The sequence below is a fragment of the Bos taurus genome, chromosome 3 (genome assembly GCF_002263795.3).
Source record: "Bos taurus isolate L1 Dominette 01449 registration number 42190680 breed Hereford chromosome 3, ARS-UCD2.0, whole genome shotgun sequence".
Taxonomy (NCBI): Eukaryota; Metazoa; Chordata; class Mammalia; order Artiodactyla; family Bovidae; genus Bos; species Bos taurus.
Window position 1 is genome coordinate 118,212,858 of NC_037330.1, and position 22,476 is coordinate 118,235,333.

The 22,476-nt window shown below is 53.2% G+C and overlaps 1 protein-coding gene across 7 annotated transcripts in view; it reads right to left on the reverse strand.

Annotated features, from left to right (window-relative positions):
* Window positions 1-8,588: 8,588 nt before the first annotated feature.
* The window catches only part of HDAC4 (histone deacetylase 4), a 291,684-nt gene continuing 277,796 nt past the window's right edge, over window positions 8,589-22,476 (reverse strand). For all 7 annotated transcript variants that reach the window (XM_059885255.1, XM_059885254.1, XM_059885252.1 and 4 more), the window contains 3 exons: window positions 14,797-14,881; window positions 13,734-13,875; window positions 8,589-13,282 (listed from right to left, as the gene is read on the reverse strand). In XM_059885255.1, the coding sequence (XP_059741238.1) occupies window positions 13,243-13,282; window positions 13,734-13,875; window positions 14,797-14,881 (267 nt within the window). In that variant the 3' untranslated portion in view covers window positions 8,589-13,242. The remainder of the gene's footprint in view (window positions 13,283-13,733; window positions 13,876-14,796; window positions 14,882-22,476) is intronic.

Sequence of the window (22,476 nt, forward strand, 5' to 3'; positions counted from 1 at the left end):
ACCCTGCTGGCCCCCGGGTGAGGGGCTGCCCTCCGTGGGCCCCTGATGATTTCGGGTCTGGGCTGAGGGCTGAGGGCTGGACCTTCCACCATGCAGGGTCCAGGGGCACCTGTGCCCTCTTCCCTCCAAGAACCAGGTCCAACTCCTGTAAGTGCGTGGAGCAGCTACGGATAAGGAAAGGACTGAGGAATGGAGTGTCTCCTGCCATATCAGTAAACAAGGGTGTCACAGCCAGCAGCCGCTCGGCCCTTCAAATGTGAATTCCTGAGCCTGCCACGTGTGAGTGGTGAGCGAGAAACGAAGGATGTGACACTCATACCGCAGGATGCTGGCCCCAGGCAGCTGAGATGTGCAAGAAAGGAAGGAGTTCAGTGAGCCCAGACTCTTGTGTCTTCCCATGCATAGAAAAGCGCTGAACTCCTTAACCGGAGATATCTGGTTTTCCTTCATTAGCGCTAATCTTCTGATGTTCAGAGCCCCTGCCCCTTGTTGACACTTCTGCATAACCCGACACCCTCCCCCGACCCTGTCTTCCTCGGAACAGTTTTCTCAGTGCCACTCGAGATGCTGTCTCCCAGGCGTGAAGTCCTACAAATCCCAACCCAACAAACTGCTTCCCAGGTGGCTCAGGGGTAGAGAAACCGCCTGCCAGTGCAGGAGACTCAGGAGCTGTGAGTTCGATACCTGCATTGGGAAGATCCCCTGGAGGAGGAAATGCAACCCGCTTCAGGGTTCTTGCCTGGAGAATCCCATGGACAGGGGAGCCTGGCGCACTACAGTCTGTGGGGTCACAGGAGTTGGACGTGACGGAGCAGGCATGCTCAGTATTTAGGCTGTGGTTATTCTTAAGTCGAATTTAACCTAGATGACCATTATATCTACTACTGCAGGCAGGAATCCCTTAGAAGAAATGGAGTAGCCATCATGGTCAACAAAAGAGTCTGAAATGCAGTACTTGGATGCAATCTCAAAAACGACAGAATGATCTCTGTTTGTTTCCAAGGCAAACCATTCAATATCACAGTAATCCAAGTCTATGCCCCAACCAATAATGCTGAAGAAGCTGAATTTGAACGGCTCTATGAAGACCTACAAGACCTTTCAGAACTAACACCCAAAAAAGATGTCCTTTTCATTATAGGGGACTGGAATGCAAAAGTAGGAAGTCAAGAAACACCTGGAGTAACAGGCAAATTTGGCCTTGGAATACGGAATGAAGCAGGGCAAAGGCTAATAGAGTTTTGCCAAGAAAATGCACTAGTCATACCAAACACCCTCTTCCAACAACACAAGAGAAGACTCTACACATGGACATCACCAGATGGTCAACACTGAAATCAGATTGATTGTATTCTTTGCAGCCAAAGGTGGAGAAGCTCTATACAGTCAGCAAAAACAAGACCAGGAGCCAACTTTGGCTCAGATCATGAACTCCTTATTGCCAAATTCAGACTTAAATTGAAGAAAGTAGGGAAAACCACTAGACCATTCAGTATGACCTAAATCAAATCCCTTATGATTATACAGTGGAAGTGAGAAATAGATTTAAGGGCCTAGATCTGATAGATAGAGTGCCTGATGAACTATGGAATGAGGTCCGTGACATTGTACAGGAGACAGGGATCAAGACCATCCCCGTGGAAAAGAAATGCAAAAAAGCAAAATGGATGTCTGGGGAGGCCTTACAAATAGCTGTGAAAAGAAGAGAAGCGAAAAGCAAAGGAGCAAAGGAAAGATATAAGCATCTGAATGCAGAGTTCCAAAGAACAGCAAGAAGAGACAAGACAGCCTTCTTCAGCGATCAATGCAAAGAAATAGAGGAAAACAACAGAATGGGAAAGACTAGAGATCTCTTCAAGAAAATTAGAGATACCAAGGGAATATTTCATGCAAAGACGGGCTCGATAAAGGACAGAAATGGTATGGACCTAACAGAAGCAGAAGATATTAAGAAGAGGTGGCAAGAATACACAGAAGAACTGTACAAAAAGGATCTTCACGACCCAGATAATCACGATGGTGTGATCACTGACCTAGAGCCAGACATCCTGGAATGTGAAGTCAAGTGGGCCTTAGAAAGCATCACTACAAACAAAGCTAGTGGAGGTGATGGAATTCCAGTTGAGCTATTCCAAATCCTGAAAGATGATGCTGTGAAAGTGCTGCACTCACTATGCCAGCAAATTTGGAAAACTCAGCAGTGGCCACAGGACTGAAAAAGGTCAGTTTTCATTCCATACCCAAAGAAAGGCAAAGCCAAAGAATGCTCGAACTACTGCACAATTGCAGTCATCTCACAAGCTAGTAAAGTAATGCTCAAAATTCTCCAAGCCAGGCTTCAGCAATATGTGAACCGCGAACTTCCTGATGTTCAAGCTGGTTTTAGAAAAGGCAGAGGAACCAGAGATCAAATTGCCAACATCTGCTGGATCATGGAAAAAGCAAGAGAGTTCCAGAAAAACATCTACTTCTGCTTTATTTACTATGCCAAAGACTTTGAATGTGTGGATCACAAGAAACTGTGGAAAATTCTGAAAGAGTTGGGAATACCAGACCACCTGACCTGCCTCTTCAGAAGTTTGTATGCAGGTCAGGAAGCAACAGTTAGAACTGGAGATGGAACAACAGACTGGTTCCAAATAGGAAAAGGAGTTCGTCAAGGCTGTATATTGTCACTCTGCTTATTTAACTTCTATGCAGAGTACATCATGAGAAACGCTGGACTGGAAAAAACACAAGCTGGAATCAAGATTGCTGGGAGAAATATCAATAACCTCAGATATGCAGATGACACCACCCTTATGGCAGAAAGTGAAGAACTAAAGAGCCTCTTGATGAAAGTGAAAGTGGAGAGTGAAAAAGTTGGCTTAAAGCTCAACATTCAGAAAACTCAGATCATGGCATCTGGTCCCATCACTTCATGGGAAATAGATGGGGAAACAGTGGAAACAGTGGCAGACTTTATTTTTTTGGGCTCCAAAATCACTGCAGATGGTGACTGCAGCCATGAAATTAAAAGACGCTTACTCCTTGGAAGGAAGGTTATGACCAACCTATATAGCATATTCAAAAGCAGAGACATTACTTTGCCAACAAAGGTCCATCTAGTCAAGGCTATGGTTTTTCCTGTGGTCATGTATGGATGTGAGAGTTGGACTGTGAAGAAGGCTGAGCGCCGAAGAATTGATGCTTTTGAACTGTGGTGTTGGAGAAGACTCCTCAGAGTCCCTTGGACTGCAAGGAGATCCAACCAGTCCATTCTGAAGGAGATCAGCCCTGGGATTTCTTTGGAAGGAATGATGCTAAAGCTGAAACTCCAGTACTTTGGCCACCTCATGCGAAGAGTTGACTCATTGGAAAAGACTCTGATGCTGGGAGGGATTGGGGGGCAGGAGGAGAAGGGGATGACAGAGGATGAGATGGCTGGATGGCATCACTGACTCGATGGACGTGAGTCTGAGTGAACTGCGGGAATTGGTGATGGACATGGAGGCCTGGCGTGATGCGATTCATGGGGTCACAAAGAGTCGGACACAACTAAGCAACTGAACTGAACTGATTCTTAAGTCAGCATTGCGGCAGGGCAGTCACAGTGCTGACGGCAGCCCTCGGAGGCTGGGCGGTGCTCAGGTGGTCCTCCTAGGGGTCCTGCATGACAGCTCAGCTGCCTCCCCTGGGCCTTTGCCTTGCGGCTGGTGTCCTGCACCATGTCCCCCCATCCCCCGCCCCCGGCAGCTGGCTTCTTCAGGGGCTGTGCCCCAGGGGGACCCTCCGAGGCCTTCAGCACACAGGAGGTGGGCGGGAATGCCCTTCCGGGCTGGGCGGAGCTTGGGGAATGTGCTAGAAACCACTTTCCCTGCACTTTCGGTTTTCCTCCAGAACAGCTAACCGACTCCTTAAGGAAACGGCTCTGTGGGACAGAAGCTGGGAAACATGTTGTCAGCTCCAATGGACACTGGCCATCTACCCCTACGAGGATTAAATCAGGCACTTCTGTAGCTACTGACCGTCAACTGCCCCTGAAAGGAGGTCAGGGTGCACAGCAGAAACAAGGCCTCTGTGCTCTGGGAAAACAGGCAGAACGGGTCTTCAGATAGGTATTTTCAGGAGCTGGTTTGATCAGCCTAATTCTTGCATCTCCTTATACTAGAAATGCAGAAAACGCTCTAAAATCTTTCATGATCATATCTGGTCCTCGTGACCAGGAGCAACCTTCCACAAAGCAGCACGTGCTTGATTGTGTGTGCTCCCCCCTCATCAAAACCACATACACTGACCTCCCCTCCTCGGCTGGAGCAGCCTCTCAGAGCCATCAGAGGTGCTGTCTCCTGGGCCGCAGTCCTCACTTTGCCCAAGTGAACCTTAACTCCCAACTGTCACACTGTGCGTATATTTTTTAAGTCAACAATGGCTTTAGGGTCGTTGTTCATGAATGTAAATGAGATGAACTCGGAGCTGGTATACTTCCTTCTATCACAGAAGGAAAGAACTGCCCTCAGTATACTGTGACGGCCCCTCCCCGTCCTGTTTGGATGCCAAGTTCAAAGTCCCAGCTTGGGTTTCTTCATCAGGTCGACATCGAATATGGTGCTTCATCTACCCTCTGGCCCCAAAAGATGTGCTCCGTGTGGTGACCAGCAGTGTCGGTCAGCCCAGCCCCAGGGGGTGGTGCCACCACCACGTGCCCAGCAACCAGGCATATGCCCACTCCCGACTGTTAAACATTAATATGTCCAGGTGTTTCCAGCTCTCCACTGAATAATGCTGAAGTGAGCATCTCTGCGCAGGAAACACTTTCTGTGATTAGATTTCTGTCCCTGGGACCGATTCCTGGAGTGGAATTACCAGGTTGAGGCTCAGCTATCTGCAAACAGGTCTGTCTGCAGCCCTGACCATCCCCAACCCAGGCTTGGCCAGTGAGGAGCTTGGTCCTCACACCCTCCCTGAACTGAGCTGAGGGCGTCGTTTGCATACAATCCCCCCCACCCCATCTAATTTCCATTCAAATCTTGACCTGAAGTCACACCAGCAACTCTGCCCTTAGGAAAATACCGCAGGGAAGTGGTTACAGAGGCACAAGCCCAGCTCCGGTAGCAGCGCGAGCCTCTCCTCGACTGTGGGGACAGCAGAGGACTTGAGGGGCCACCCGCTCACCTGTTCCTTTTATGGAGAAAACTGCAGTCCCATGAGGTCAAAGGTCACACCCTGGTTCCAAGCCTTCTCTGCCCGACCTGCCTTCGGGCAAGGGATCTGGGAAGGGCGAGGCCTGGAGGGACGTTCTCCTGGAGGGAGGGTGGGCTTTGCCCGCAGCTGGCCTGCGCAGGATGCCTGGTAGGGACTCCACATGTGGGGCCTCTGGGAGGGACGGCCTGAGCCCCCAACAGTGCCTGGGCCTCCTGGTGGTGCTGAGATCTGAGCGTCACCGCCACACAGGGGCTGGGGCTTCGGTGCACCTGGTCTGAGCACAGCTGGGAGGCTGGACCCAGGGATGCTGTGCCTGCCTCCATCTCAGGGAGGATGGCTGGGTGGAGAGAGGAGCAGCCCAGGCCCTTATCCCTCCCTGGGGTGGGGGTGGGGTTGCCCAGCTGTCTGTACATTGGGCTGTGTGCAGAGTGCCCCTAGGACCGGCCCCACGCATCCTCGTGCGGAGGGGACCAGCCCTGGTCCGGACACCGCAGGCATCGGTCCCCGTGGGTCCTCCACCCTCTCCAGTCAGCCGTGGCCTGTGCGTCAGAGTGTGGCCTGCGGGGGCAGAAGACAGGGGTTCACACGAGAGGCTCGGCAAGGGGACCGCCCTGCGTCTAGGACCCCATGTCTGATGTGCAAACTTGGGCAAAGTACTTGAACTTTCTGAGCCTTAGTTTCCTCGAGGATAAATGGGTATGACCACACCGCCTCCTCCAAGGGTTCCTGGGACGTGGGGGTTAAATTTTAGTGGAGTTGCTGCAGGGCCTGATCCATGAGCAGTGGGCGAGGAGAACCCCAGTTTTTATACACTCAAACACCAGATAAAGGGGTTTTAAGTGGCCTCAGACACCGGGAATGCTCCACTGGTTTAGTTTTGTGCATGAATCCCAACACTTTCATGAATCAAAATGCACACTTTTCATCCCCGTTTTCCAAACTGGAGCTCGCGCTATCAGCAGAGAAATAAAATTTGTTGTTACTTTTAAATTCAAACCAAGACAACACTTTAAGCCCGCTAAGGGTGTATTTTGAACAGGAATGCTAAGTGCATTTTAAAATTAAACTCCGAGTCTTACATATTGAGTTAAACCATGTAATATCACCCTTTCAGTTTTGGTTGAAATATTTAGTATCACTGAGATACTGAATGGGAAACTTTTTCCTTTTGAAACTGTCACCTTCCAGGGCTTACTTTTTTCCTGTAGGCACTGTAACCAACTGTGAAGAACAAGCAAGGAAACAAGATGAAAAATGAGACCTCAGCTTTGGCTGGTTACTGGACAACGTGAAGGAATTGTCCATTTTTCAAGCATGATATGGTATTGTGCCATGTTTGTGAAGAGTCCTTATCTTCCAGGGATGTCTACTGAAATATTTGCAGGTGGGTGGGTGACGTGCTGCTGGGATTTGCTTCAAAGTCGCCCTGTCTGTGGGGAGAGGTGCAGACTCCACAGACGTGGGGTGTTTGCAGTGAAAGAAGGACTGGGGACACATATGGTCTCAGGACCCCTCTTTCTGCTGCTCTGTATTTGGCCAGACTCCTGATTCAGTCAGTGCTGGTGGAGGCGAAAGTCGGTGAACCGCTATGGGGAGTGACCATTCTGATTTAACAAGAGCTGACACCTTGCAGGGCCAACTCCCCTGGAGAGGGAGCCCCCACGATACCCAGGGCAGCGCGGTGTGTGGGGGAGACCACGTGGTGAGAGCTACATGCCTAAGTCAGGAGGGCTGGGCTATGCGTGCGGGTCACTCAGTGAACGAGCATGCAGCCCTTGTAGTGAGTTTCTAGAGGTGTGCGCATGGGTAGAAAGTACGAGTGAAAGTCACTCAATCATGTCCAACTCTTTGCGGCCCCATGGGCTGTCCACGGAATTCTCCAGGCCAGAATACTGGAGTGGGTAGCCGTTCCCTTCTCCAGGGGATCTTCCCGACCCAGGAATCGAACCAGGGTCTCCTGCATTGCAGGCGGATTCTTTACCAACTGAGCTATCAGAGAAGCCCATAAGGTGAGCCCAATAACACACTATGGATGAAAAAGGCATTTACAGAAAATTCCGGCACCATCGCACTAATTTCTACTTCTATGGGGATAAAATTATGCAGCAAAGATGCAGAAACATGGACACAGAGTCCACACACCGATTCCAGGGCAGCGTTTACCCAGGGAGGAAAGGGAAGAGGACACGGAGCTGACCTGTGCCCCCCGCATCTATTTACCGCAATGCTCACAGCAAAGTGTGACTGTGTGCTCACCCTGAAGGATGGGCACTCATACGTGTGTTATTTTCTCTACTCATTGTGGTTGAGGTATTTCACACTTCCAAAAGATTTAAAAAAAAATCAGTGCTTTATAACATACATTAAAAAATAATTTTCAGATAAAAATTATCCAAAAGATGTCACACAAAACCTGCAGGGCAAAAATAAATCTGAAGAAAAGCTGCCCTCACAAATCTCCTTGCCTAGAGCTTGGAAAGGACACACTCTTTCAAGGCTTCTTTATATCTGAATCTGCTTGGAAAACAGAATTCCTATTGGAATAAGATCCTCTCATTTTGCGTAAATTAATAAATATATCGTCATAAATACCAGCAAAGCATGAAAAGACTCAGGTTACACTGGAGCCTCCTATCTCTTGACACTGTCTGCATCAGTCAGCTATCGCTGCAATGATGCTGCATAACAAATATCCGCCCCTCCCCCCAGCTCAGTGACTCCAGCTCCAAGGTTCTTGCCTGGGGCAGCTCTGCTTGTATCTGGAGGTGGTTGTGCTCCATAGGTCTCACTGGGGGCCTGGAGGCCCCTGGGTGTAGCATTTGGGGTTCCCAGAAAGCAGACCCTGGGTGGAGTCTGGTGAGCACAATATTTTTTAAAGAGCGTCCTTGGGGTCGACAGCTGAGAAAGGGTGAGGAAGGAAATATGACTTGGCAGAGGGAGAGCCCAGCTGGGGGCGGGCTGAGGCGCCCCTGAGTCGTTCTGTCTGGGGCCAATGGGACTGGACCCTCCCCACCTCCCCCAGTTACGTCACTGGATGCGAGCGCCTGGGAAGGGTATGATGGGCGGAGAGGTACGGTGGCCACGTGCAGGTGGCTGTGTTTGCAGGCTCACAGCCTCAGGGACACAGTGCCGAGCTCCAGAGAGGCCAGCCTCTGGTCCTTTCCCTTCAGCCTCGATCCCTTCCAAGGCTGTTTCCAGACCAGGATTTTGGGGAGAAAATAGAATTACTGGACTTGAATTACTGGACATTTAAGTGAAGATACACCTGTGGGCTGTCTGTACAGGTGGAAGGTGGCCGGGCTGCTGATGGGCTGGTGCCCAGGTGCTGCCCCGCCCCTGCCGCCCCTTGCAGGGACCCTGGCACGGAACCGGCGAGCATGAGAGCACACGGCAGAAACCACGGGTCGGAGGGCAATTAATGCTCTTTATTTACACCACAAGAGTGACAAGTCGCACGATGAGGTACAAATACTGGACTCCGGTGAAGTGGAGCCGGCCGTCGGGGGAGGACACCGCAGTCGGTGCAAACCACCCCCCACACAGAATGAAACAAGAATGAGAAAACCAAGGACAGAATCTCCAACTCCACTGAAAAAGGGAAAGGACCCCGGGAAGGTCCAGACAATCGAGAGAGAACGGATGCGAAGTTACAGAGGAGACTGGTCTCTGCCGCCCGCGTGGCGCCCACAGGAGCGGGAAGCGGGCGTCGGGGGGATGGGAACGCGTCCCACCGCGTTTTCTGCGACAGACCATGAGGAGCTCTTGGGTGAATAGGGTCAGCCCCCTCTTATACAGACACATGATAATGTTTGTCATTCTCATAAATTGGAAAGCAGCGCCTCCACTGTGGAGCACACACACCAAAAAGAAGATTAAAAAGAAAAAACAACCACCAACAGAAAATGTCTGCTTTCTTTTTCCTTCAACAGGAGGCTTCTAATCATGTCAAAGACACAAAGTGAGCTGAGCTGTGAAAGCTCTGCTTCATTACAAGGAAGAAATGGTGTCCTTTCAATGCAAAGTATGATTTTAAACCACAGTGCAGCACAGTTCATGACTGCTGAGTGTCAAGTGAAATCCTAGCCGTCCATCGCCTGCAAGTCAGGAAAAGTGGGCTCGGCTGTGCGGAAAGGGCCGCAGGGGCCGCGGCTTCCCCGGGGAGGGGGGGACCAGGGAAGAAACCCCACGGGGCGAATTCCTCCAGAGCAACTGCGGGAGACAGGCGGTCCACCTCGACCTCCGCGTAGGCTCCTACAACACTGTCTCCACATAAATACAATAAACTCTATTATTGGTATGCCACAAGGCTAGATAAACTTTTTCTTAATATGACAAATGTTTAAGTAGTCTTTTTATTTTTTCTTACAATAAAAAGTACAATTTCTTAAGAATAACTTCAGTAAGACGCAAACGTTCCCCCCTCCCCCACTCTCCTTCAAGGTTTTGTTTTACAGAAAGAAAAAAAAAAATCCCCATCTTTTGTTGTCTGCAAATGTCATGGGAGGGGAACAGAAAGGCATTTCTCTTCTTCCCCAAGCTGCCGCGTTTGCGTGCAAAATCCGTATACAATATAAAGACATGCCGCTCGTACAGCCCATGCAACCTCCAGGTGTAGGAAACTTAAAAAAATATATTCATATGTATTTATATATATATTTATATATGTATCAATGCCCGTAAAACACGTGGGCCCAAAAGTCTACAAAAAGAAGAATGGAATGAGCATGTGGCTGTGACCAGGAAAGGAGGAATGTTCCGATCGAAAATTAAAAACAAGAAACTCCATTGTTTAGTGCTGCAAAAACCAGACTTGCTTTCGTGTCAGAACCAGGACAAAACGGTCCTTCCTCTGGAAACAAACTTGGAAAGGAAGTCAAGAAAAACCTAAACGCTTTGACAAAGTGGCCCTTCGGAACCGGAGGGGCGGCTAGTCCCAGGCGGCCGGGGGCGGCCGGGGGACGGCTGCCTGCTGGTGGGGCTCGGGCGCCCGGAGGCGCAGCTGGAAGGCCCGGAGGGCAGGGGGACACGAGGTCCGCGGCATCACGGGGTTTCCTGCAAAGGGGTATAAAGTGCTCATTTGCTGACCCCCGGCCAGCGCCCCCAAGGCCTCTAAAAAGGAACAAAAAGGCTAGAGGTCCAGGGACCACAGCGGGAAGGTGTGGGTGCCCTCCCTGAGGCGGTGGGCGCTCGGGGTGGGCCCTCCGCCCTCTGCCCCGGACGGCTGGCTGTGGAGAAGGGCTGAGTGTGTCTTCAAAGAAAACAAAAGGCTACAGGAACTGCTTTAAGCACGCCTGTGAAGCTGGAGCGAGCTGACAAACGAAAACGGCCCCCGGCGGGCCTTCTGCAGAGGAGGTCTCCGTTGGACGAGATTAGAAGTAAACCCTTCCAACAGGAACTTGGCCACCAAGGTCACCTGTTATCCCATCACCTGTAAAAACATCAGGTGACGTGTTTCTCCCCAAGAGCCACGGCCGACCGGAAGTGGGCAGGTGGCGGGGGTGGGGAGGGGCATCCCAGGAGGCCAGCAGAGACAACTGGCTGGGGCCTGCCTCCACTGTTGGGGGCTGGGTGCTTCCAGCTCTCCCACCAAGCTGGGCCTCAGGGCAAGGGGCCAGGAGGAGAGGGAACACCAGACACGGCCCAAGACCTTCCTGTCCTGCTCTTGATCACTGTCTTGAGTCCAACCAACAGCAACCTGATGACCAGGCCGGTCCAAGAATCTGGACTCTTTTGGTCCCAAGTCTGGCTGCGTCAGAGTCTCTTCCAGAAGCTACCCTGTAAATGTCACCAGACTTGAGACTTGGCTGGGGTTCCCTACCCATGGGCAAGCTGTGTCTGCGCTTCCTCGTCAGAACCCGATGCACACTCTGGAATGAAACTGGTGGCTTCGAGGGCTGGAAAATGAGTTACCACTAAAAAGTGATCCTTTTCAGTTACTGTCAAAGAGAAAAAAAAGAGCCAAGGATGGACGTCCTGATGGGGAGTCTGCTGTCCCCACGGGGTCACCAGGCAGCGAGGATCCAGGCTCCCCGCGGCCACAGGCTTCAAAGTTCAGGCCTGCTGCTCCCAGCCAGGGCCCTGCCACGTGGCTGCCGCAGAAGAGCTTGGGGAGGGTGCACCGGCCCCCTGGCCCCATGCGTGGCTGACAAGTTTACAAGCTGTTTGGAAAAGCCAAGTGAAAAATGCTATCCTGACCACGTGGTCAGAGACGTTTACACGTGAATTTCATGGATGCTGATGGCCCGTGGTGGCTGGCAAGCCCCTCAGCTCAGCGCTGCGAGGGTGCCCCCTGCCCACAAAGCACGGGCGGCAAAGAAAGGCTCCGTGCTCTATGTGCAGCCACAGGCGGGCCCAGGCGGGCAGACCTCAGACCCCGCTGCACCTCCGTGCTCACTCTGAAAATAAACTCTGTGCTCACTGTACAAAAATAAACAAAATGAAAATAATAATAATAATAAAAAAATACCTTCCAAAGTTAAAAAAAAATGTACAAGCAAAAGTTTAGAAAGAAAAAAGGTTGACGTTATTACCATTCAGAAAACTGCTAAATGGTGAGAAAAAATGTAAAATTCACAAAACAATGCTTATTCCGGATCTTTTTGTGAAAAAGTTCATACAAAATCAACAGCAAATTGATATCCTTTGCTATAAAAACTTATCAGGTACACATGTGCATGGAGGCTTGGAGTGGGGAGGGGTCAGGTCAGAAAATAATTAAGATGAAGGTACAATCTTGCAGGGCAGGTGTCCCATGGCGAGCCTGTGATTGAAAGCTCTCCACTCTGGAGTTCAGAAATAACATGAGCTTCAAACTAGATCCCTTTCCACAAGCACCTTGAGAGCTGAGTCACAAGCCGTTCATTCGCCAGGGACCTTTACAATCTGCATTTATTTTATATATATATACTTTTTCTATAAATGCGTTATAAATATTTTATCAAGATTTCATAAGAATCAAGTTTCTTAGCTTGGAATACATTGGAATATATATTATACATATATATATATTTATTTATACCTAAAATTTTAAGCAATACTTCATGCTACTTGCTTTTAATAAAAAGCATTCCGATCGTAACACTGAAAGTGTGCCTAGGACATGCTTCACAACCAAATGGAGATGCTCGATTGTTATATGATGTACGAGAAAAAGAACACTTTGGATTCATTTAAAATTTGTTGGACTTCGAAACCCCCAACAGTATTTGCCACTATTTTGGAACTACCTCCATTTTTCTTCAACAGCAATAAAGTGAAACAGGGTGGCAGGACCTCAGCCCTCCAGAGCTGCTGGCCGTGGCGGGGACCACTTGTGAAGCGCCAGGCCGGTGCGAGCCGGCCTCCGGCCCCACCGGCCACAGGGAGCGGTCCCACCCACTCCTGCTGTTTATTTTTCTTAAGGCATTGTTCCTCGGACTTCGGAAAACCCAGCCACAAAAATCCATCAGAGCAATAAAAAAAAAGGCACAAACGCGCATCTTCCGTCGGCTTTGAGAAACCAAAGCCGCACGGGCTCACATTTCTGCTTTTGTCCAGTTTTGTTTTCCTTAACCGCTCTCCCGCTCCGCGTCCCAGCCCCACCGCGCACCCGGAGTGTGCAGGGGCAGGCCAGCGCCGGAGCGGCTGACTTTTCTCTGAAAAAGAAATAAGCTACAGGATGAGTTGAGTGGTTTACACGGAGACTGTGGAATTGTGGGGAATCACCAAACCGTAAGCACCAGTTTTAATCAAGTTTGTTTTGTGTCGTGAGATCTTTGATTTTCATTTTCTTTTCCTCGGGTCGGCTCGCTCGGCAGGCGGCTCTGCCACGAGCCCCCGCGGGCTCCCTCCCTCCGCGGCTGCCCTGGGGCGCCCGGAGCGCCCGCTCCCGCACGTCCGTGTGTCCGCGCGTCCCGGCGTCTGCCCGGGTCCGGCAGGCAGAGGGCCGCCGGCTGCGGCTCGCCCCGCCGCGCCCGCGGGCTCGGAGGAGGCCGGCAGGACGCAGGGCGGCAGCAACTTTTCTCGGCGGAGCTTCAAGACGGAGACAGACAAACAAGAGACCCGCAGCTGCGGGAGCGGCTACAGAGGCGGCTCCTCTTCCATGGGCTCCTCGTCGGGTCTGTTGGGGCGGGCGGGGGCGCGGTGGCAACAGAGGAGAGGGTGGGTGTGCGGAAGGTGGGTGTGCGAGGTTCCCACCACCCCGTCCCCTACTCCGAGCCACCCCAGCCCCCGACTCCTAGCTATCTCTGCCCCCTCCAACTCCGAACCATTCCCGCCCCCAACCCCGAGCCACCCCCTCCCCGACTCCTAGCTAACCCGCCCCCTCAACTCCCGGCGACCCCCGCCCCTCCCCTAGGGAAGTGTTCCTTCTGGCCCAGACGCCCTTCAAGTGTTTCTCCAGCTCTTGCTTCTGGAAAGAGGTGGCCGTGCAGTCTGTCCTGGGGCCAGGGTGAGGACACACACTCCCGGCTCTGCTGAGCTAGCACATGCCCCCAGTACACCCGGGAGCAAAGACCCAGGTCACCCGCAGAGGGCGGCAGCACCCACGGCCGGCCAGTGTCCGTGCTCACCTCTTCTCAGGGGCCTTCACCGCCACAGACAGCGAGGCCATGGCAGTAACAGTCTCGGCTTCCTCGTTCTCACACTTCTGGGCCTCGACTAGGGAGTAGCCAGCGGTGGAGGCAAGCCTCTGCAGGGAGCGCCAGTACTGGCCTGCGGAAGTGGGGGCGGTGACTGCTCAGATAGGGACCCCAACCCTGCGCTTGGACCCACGGGGTTCCAGCAGCACCCATCGGTGGCGACTTTAAAGCACCACGCTCTCCAAAGACAGAAGCCACAAGGTGGCCTGGTTAGGAACTCACAGAGGGTGGCCGTCTGGAAGAGCTTCCTGGTGGCCAGGAGAACTGGGCCCTGCAGGGGCAGGACAGCTGGGTGGGGGTGGGCTCCTGGGAGGGTCCCTCCCTCAGGGAGGGGCGGCTGGGATGGGCACTTCCTGACTCCCAGCGGGAGTCCCGAGATGATGGGGGTGGGTGCAGGCAGCCTCCTGGTGTCTCCTGGGCCTCGGGGCTCCTCATTCAGGAGGCCAGGAGCTCAGTGCACAGCAGGGAGACCCTGGGTCCCGCCCACGGACACAGACACTCGTGACGGGGCCACCCCACAGACCCAGGACAAAGGCGGGGCAGAAGTCCCAGGCTGTGTGCAGCCCCTGGGCTCCTGGGCCCGGCCACTCTGGGCCAAGGGTGCTCTGAACTGATGGAGTGGGGTTCGCTGGTCCAAGGCAGAGGATAGACCCGAGGACACAGGCTTCCACGCGGGTCCCAGCCTGTCAGCAGGGAGCCTGGAGAAGGGACCTTAAACCCCCCCTGAACCGCAGCTCTTTCGCCCAACAAAGCAGAGCTGGTGACCTGGCTGTGGCAGGCTGTCGCGACATTAACGGGGGTGAGAGGAGAGTCACCGGCTCATCACATTCACCCTGAAAGCCACGTCTCAACATGCAGGTCTGGGGACGCTACTGGCGGTGAGAGAGAAGCAGGGGGTTGGGGTGGGGGGTGGGGAGGTGGGAGAAGGGCTGTGGAGTCTGGCCCCTCCCTTGGGGGGGGGTCTCCCTCCTGAGCCCTGGGCCAGGCCACTTACTGTGGATTTCAATGACCTTCTCCATCGACCGCACAGCGTTGGCATTGGGTCTCTGCTGTAAGACCTTTTCTGGGAGAGGATCGAGCTGGGGATGAAAGAAGAATACATGGTGAATTCGAGGCTGTCAGTAGAATCCCCGTGTGTGTTCAGATGGGACGTCCGGATCAGCGTCTTCCTCACGTGTACGTGCTAACAGAGAAGACAGCTTGAAAAAGCCAGAGGTGGCTGTGGCATTACATAAATGTTTTCACAGAAGTAGACTTATTTTCCTTAAGGTGTTTCCCCTAGGAGGCTCTCGGGTACGTTCGTGGGTGCCTGTTGCAGGCAGGACACTGGCTGGTGTCCAGGGGCAGCTGGTGCAGAGGGGCTGCGGCGTGGGCTCCACTGCTGGATGCATGGCACAGCGTCAGGGGAAGGGATGATGACTTTTCGGAAACATCAGTTTCATCGCACTTGTAAACCAGGGTTTTATAGACAGGGCTTGAATATCCCCACTTTGGCCCTCCCTGGTGGCTCAGCGGTAAAGAATCCGCCTGCCCAGCAGTGGACGTGGGTTTGATCCCTGGGTCAGGAAGATCCCTTGAAGGAGGAAATGGCAACCCACTCCAGTATTCTTGCCTGGGAAATCCCACGGGCAGAGGGGCCTGATGGGCTGCGGTCCAGGGTGTCACAAAGAGTCAGACACGACTGAGCGACAAGCACATCTGCCCTTTAGGGTTTTCTTCCAATGATCAGAGAAAAGGTGGACAGAGGGTGTGAGCATCTCTGCTCTGAGCTCTCCCTGAAGTCCCTGCAGCAGGTGGAGTGGGGAGGCGCACACGGCCCGCCCATCTGATGGCCACAGGGTGCGCCGGGTGTCTGCCACAGAGCCGCCCAGCACGCGGGGTTAAACCGATCACAAAGTACTTGCTTCTCACAAATGCACTGCAGCCGCCAGCGCCCTGTGGGCTCATTTGCTGCACAGGCAGCCCCTGCTCCAGGGCCCGGCCAAGTTCCCTGTCGTCCCTGACTGACAGCTCGTGGCCCTCACTGTGTTTCTTTCTTTACTTTCACTGACTTGGCATCGTTGTTACTGTCTCCTGGAGTTGCTGTTGATTCGGGCTTTCCTGCACTGACGCCCCCCGTCTTGCTCAACAGACAGCTGCCTGGGCTGTCGTCCTTCTGCCTGAAGCTTCCTCCTACAGAGTTTCCCTTGGAAAAGGTCTCATGGGTCAAGCTTTCCCAGTTTATTTCTCTAGTCCCACCCACCCCAGCCCCACGGCTGACAGTCCCGCTGGGCCTGAGGCTCTGTGCTGGCAGGTTCTTCTTGACAACGGAAGACCTTGCCCCACTGCCTCTGCTTCCTTCGCTGTGAAGCGGTTGGTGTCTGGCTAACACTGCTCCTTGTGGCTTGCCTGTCTGCTCTCTCTGGCTACTTTCACAGCTTCCTGTTTGTCGTCGTGGTCCTGCAGTCACTCAGATGACCTTGGATGCAAGCGTTTTTTTTTTTTTTTAACTCTGGGTTGGGCCCCTTGCCTTCCAGAGCTGAGGATGGTGCCTCCATCAGTCACTTTTAGTCATCCCTCTGGTTCTGTATCTGCTCTACAAGCCCGCTTCTACCCCTTGTCTCTGGGTTGTGCTCAGCCTCATTCCTTCAGCTGTTGCTTCCAGGCTGTGGGATTCCCTGGTGGCTCAGTGGTGAAGAATCCTCCTGCCAAGGCAGGACATGAGGGTTTGGTTTCTGGGTGGGGAAGATCCCATGGAGAAGGAAATGACAACCCACTCCAGTACTCTTGCCTGGAGAGTCCCATGGATAGAGAAGCCTGACCGGCTATGGTCCATGGGGTGGCACAGAGTCAGACACAATTGAGCACACACACATCCCTTCCAGGTTATTAGTCTTCTCTCCAGCTGATCTCACCGAGTTTCTGTTTTCTGCTAATATGTTTTCATTTTTAGAAATTCCATTTGGCTCTCTTTAAAACATCCCATTTCAGTTTCAGCGATTTCTGGTTCATCATTCATTAGTATCTTTCTTCTAATATATTAAACATGATTACTTTATCGTTTAAAACTGAAATGAAAAATTAAGTTCTGGTAGTGCTGGTGACAAAAATGAGAGGAGGCACAGGTAAACATGTTAGGATAAGAAGGACCGTGACTACAGGAACAGTAGAGATAAAAGACAGCACAAGAACGCTGTTAACTTCAGTCAATAATTTGGAAAAATTGGCCGAGATAGAAAAAGTTCCTGGTAAAATGTAATCTTCTGAAATTTACTCAAGAAGGGATAAAAAAAAAAAAAAAAGACAAAATCAGTCATTAACTGATTTTAATGAAACTTAAAAATTTCGCCCAAAGGAGACCCATGGCCCTGGAAAGCCCTTTCAGTCAAGGAACAGATTATTCTGACCCTACATTCACTATTACAGAGAAGAGGGTACTCCCAGCTGTCCATCAGTCTGTCTATCTCTCCAACCATCTATCATCCATCCATCCATCTATCTAACCACTCATCCATCCAACCAATCACCAATCCATCCATCCACCCATCTATCCATCCATTCAACCATCCACTATCTATCCATTTATCCATCCATGCACCCATCCAAGCATCCACCATCCATCCACTTATCCAACTATGCAACTATGCATCCATTCAACCATCCAACAATCCATCTATCTGTCCATCTACCCAGCCATCCATCAATCCATCCATCTACCCATCCATACACACATCCATCCATCCAACCATCCACCATCTATCCATTTATCCATCCATACACCCATCCAGCCATCCAACCACTCACCACCCATCCATCCATCCATCCATCCATCTGTCCAACCATCCACCAATCCATCTATCTATCCACCTACCCATCCAACCATCTACCATCCATCCAACCATCCACCCATTTATCCATCCACCCACCCAACCAACCATCCACCCATCTATGCATCCATCCACTGAACCATCCATCCATTGACCAGTTCATCTATCCATCCATCCATCAATCCATCCATCTATCTAACCACTCATCCATCCAACCAATCACCAATCCATCCATCCACCCATCTATCCATCCATTCAACCATCCACTATCTATCCATTTATCCATCCATGCACCCATCCAAGCATCCACCATCCATCCACTTATCCAACTATGCAACTATGCATCCATTCAACCATCCAACAATCCATCTATCTGTCCATCTACCCAGCCATCCATCAATCCATCCATCTACCCATCCATACACACATCCATCCATCCAACCATCCACCATCTATCCATTTATCCATCCATACACCCATCCAGCCATCCAACCACTCACCACCCATCCATCCATCCATCCATCCATCTGTCCAACCATCCACCAATCCATCTATCTATCCACCTACCCATCCAACCATCTACCATCCATCCAACCATCCACCCATTTATCCATCCACCCACCCAACCAACCATCCACCCATCTATGCATCCATCCACTGAACCATCCATCCATTGACCAGTTCATCTATCCATCCATCCATCAATCCATCCATCTATCTACCTACCCATCCACCAGTTCATCTATCCATCCATCCACCAATCCATCAATTTACCCATCCATCCATCCAACCATCCACCCATCTGTCCATCCATCCATCTACCAGTCCATCTATTTATCCACCCACCCACCCATCCATCCATCCAACCATCCACCATCCATCTATCCATTCACTAGTTCATCTATCCATCCATCCATTCACCAATTCATCCATCCATCCATCCATCCATCCACCCACCCATCCAACCATCCACCATCTATCCATTTATCCATCTACCAATCCATCTACCAATCCATCTATTTATCCACCCACCCACCCACCCATCCATCCATTCACCAATCCATCCATCCACCCATCTATCCATCAATCCACCAAACCATCCATCCATCCACCAGTTCATCTAGCCATCCACCCACCCATCCAACCAATTCTCCCCCCAAAATAGATTGGAAAAACATGGTCTAATAGAAAAATGGGCAAAAAACTGGAAGAGAAAGGCAGAGTAGCCAAGAGACCCATGAAAAGGTGCTCAGCCTCTGAGGAACGAGGAAGTGACCCCTCTGCTGAACTGGGTGCTGTGCTGTCCTTCAGACTGATAGGGTCAAATGTGAGATGCCATGTTGCTGAGGTTGGTCCCCCACTACTGAGGGCCTGAGGGACAAACACTCAGATGCCACCTCGTAGACGTGGGACCACCCCTCCCTCCACTGGGATCTGCCTCAGGGACGCAGTTGCCCTCTGGCCATGGCTGACTGCACAGGGTGGGACCCTGATGTAATTCCCAACCTGGGCCAACCTGGTGAGTCCTGGGCCAGAGAGCAGATACAGGTGGGGAGCCCCTCCAGGAACACCTGCAGGTCCCCATGAGAACGGGGTGTCCCTGTGAAGACAGGAGTGTCCTTAAGCACCTTTGTCAGCGGGCCACCAAGGGCAGAGCCCAGGTCCCCTGTGGGTACAAAGCTGGAGCAGAAAACACGCCTTTCAGGTTTGGGGTCCTCATTGTGGCATAAACAGCTGTGGCCTTATTGTTGCAGTACAACTCTGATAGTTTGCTAGGATTTTATCCCTTTTAAGAAAAAAGCAGTTCTTTAGAAAATAACTCATTCCATAAAATGCCTATCACTTGAAGGCAGAGAGGTGTGTCAGAGCACGATGCCAGGAATTTTCTAAAATGCAACCCAGGTCTTGCTGCTCCCAGTCCTGGGGGGACCCCCATGTCTAACCTCCCCAGGGGGCCCTGGATGTGGCTGGGGGCTGACCCTCCAGGGGGCTGCATGGCCCTCCTCCAGCACCCTCTGCCTGGGTCACATCCGGTGAGCACCTTGGCGCCCACATTGCCGTCTGCCCCCCACCACCATTTCTGTGGTGGCTCCCCATCTTCAGCCGCTCTGGGCATCAGTCTGCCCTGAGCACACATCCAGCCTCCACTTTACACACAAGGGCTGGGCAGCGGGGGAGGCTCTAGCTCTTAAAATATAAATCTCTCATTACCTGGGGTCTTATTTTTCATTTAATAGACATCACTGAGCAGCCCAGGGAGAAACAACCACTATCCATCCTACAAACTTAGGAAACATCAGGGACCAAGAGACAGACCTCTGCCCGGCCTCGCAGAGCAGGGGCCTGCATCTGTGGGGCCAGCTTGGGTGAGGGGTGACGTTCACGCAGGGGCCAGGGCGGTGGGCCGTAGGGAAAGCAGGGGAGAGGGGGTCAGGCCGTGCTAAGCAGGGGAGGGACTGGGGGGCAGGTGCGACTGGGAGCAACGAATAGGGCTTGGCAGAGGGATCTGAGGCACATGGAGGTGTCCAGTGGCCCCAGGAGGAGAGCAGACAGGGGCCACCATCCTGCTCTTGGCCCGGCCGAGCAAGCTCGGAGAGCTGGGCTGTGTGCTTTCACTTGCCCGCCTGTGTCTGGAAGGAGCCAAGCTGGAGAGGCTTTGAGGACTTCCCTGGTGGCTCAGATGGTAAAGCATCGGCCTACAATGCAGGAGACCCGGGTTCAGTGCATGGATCAGGAAGATCCCCTGGAGAAGGAAATGGCAATCCACTCCAGTATTCTTGTCTGGAGAATCCCATGGATGGAGGAGCCTGGTGGACTACAGCCCACAGCGTCACAAAGTGTCAAGACACGGCTGAGCGACTTCACTTTCACTTTCACTTGGAAGAGAACAGAGGGCTGGCTGTGGGTAACGCCAAGTCCGAGTGAGAGACAGGAGCCCCTGGCCACCCTGGGGCATGTTCACCTCGCGTGTATTCCACGTCACAACCGAATCAGAAAGGAGGCTCGGACTTTAAAAAGCCAGCCTCGGGGAAAGTGCGCAAGAAAACCCTTGTGCAGAGCGCCTGGTTGTGGGTATCGGTGTGGCTTGCTACTCTGCAGTTTACAAGAGCTCACACCGCACCCTGAGTGAGCAGAAACCAGAGAGGTTACAGCACCAAAGCAAACGGTCCTTACGAAATCCTGGCTGAACCCAAGTCACAGCGTGTGTTTTCCAGAAAACGAAACTGCACTTTGGTGGGCATCTCTGGGCCCGCAGAGAACACGAGAGATGACGGAGCCCCCAGCCCATGCTCAGGGGCTCACGCCCTGTCCCACCATCCAGAAGCTGCCCCCAGCCTGTGACGGACCTGACGCTCACGGCCGTGCCCGGGTTCAGACGCCTGGCCACCCCGGCAGGTGCCCCGGCCCCTGCGTTCTTCCCAAGGAGACAGACAGCGTCCCCGGGGGCTCTCCAGCCGACCACACCCCCTGCCTGAAGGCTGGCTCTGCGATCCCCCCTCCCCATCTCGAGGATCCTCTGGGCAGAGGGCCCTGTAGTACTCAGAGCCACGGGGGCCCGGGGGCCGCCCCAGCCTGCTCTCCTGCATCTTCCCTTCTCTCTCGGCCTCTCCAGGACCTCTTCCAGAGATCGGTTTCTGGTCGGCCTCCTCTCCCGAGTCCTCTGTCCTCAGGCCCAGCCCCAGCCTCCCTGCTGGCTCCCCCGGGGAGGGGCCGGGCCGCCTGCAGTCACTTGTGACTGCGGTTCCCACCTGCTGGCCGAGCTCCTCTGGGGGCCTCAGGGAAGCACGCTCCTGCCAGGGCTGGTGCTGAGCCCTCCCGGGACATCCCCTCCTCGGGGTCCTTGCGGGGCTGGGTGGTGGGTGGGGTCCCCTCCCCCGCAGGAGGGCCTGCACGTCTGTCTGCTCAGGCTCTGCGGCCTCAGCGCGTGGACTGTATCTGGCGACAGGGCCGGACTCAGTGACTATCAGGGGCCGGCCACATGGCGTTTCCTGAGCCTCCTAGTGAGGCGCAGAGGCTTGGAGGACATTCCTGGTTTGCAACAGTTTTTAAACACTAGTGAAAATGAACCACATGGCACCAAAAAACCGCAACTCCTTCAGACAAAGGTTAGAAGACAGCCTCCACTGATAAGACAGCGGAGGGCATACGCCCAGGGTGGCGGGATGCTCCCGGGGCCCCCGAGGTGGGTTCTGGTCCCCACCTCGGGCTCAGCTCCTCATCTCCCCGCAGCAGGAGGCCCAGGAGCTCCGGGGCGGGTCCCCTCTTGCCGGCAGAGGGTGCAGGGCTGCTTCTCCGGGGGAAGGTGGGGAGCTGACGGGCCCGCTGGGGCACAACTCAGACACGTGGCCCACCTCCCCGACCCAGCACAAGCCGTGTCCTGGAAACACGACTGGGGGACAGCCTGCTCCATCCTCACGGCCTGCATGTGGGCGCTTCGGTGAGGTGAGCACAGGTGAACCCCAGCTGGCGGGCTGGAAGCTGACAGCGGGCTCGGTCAGCCCTGCGTCTCCTGCGTCCACCCGCTGCTTCTAACCCCCCGGGGCCGCCCCACTCTGCGGCCTGGCGAGGCAGTGCAGTGGGACAAGGGAGGGACACTGCCGCGGCCGCCGGCCACCTGATCCCCCACCACCTCCTGCCCGGGGTCTTGGACTTGGGATCAATGAGCCGGTGCCATTTGACCCCCCAGAAACCGCACAGCTAAATAGAAAATGGGCCCCAAAGGAGCCTCCCCTTGGGGGCGACCTGTGAGAGGGGAAGCGACTCCCCACCTGCCCGGGGCCCTGCCCTGGGCTGCAGGTCCTTGGCACACCCCCCACCCAGCTCCCGTAAGTGACATCTCACTGTCATCGTCCCCAAGGGCTGCAGAT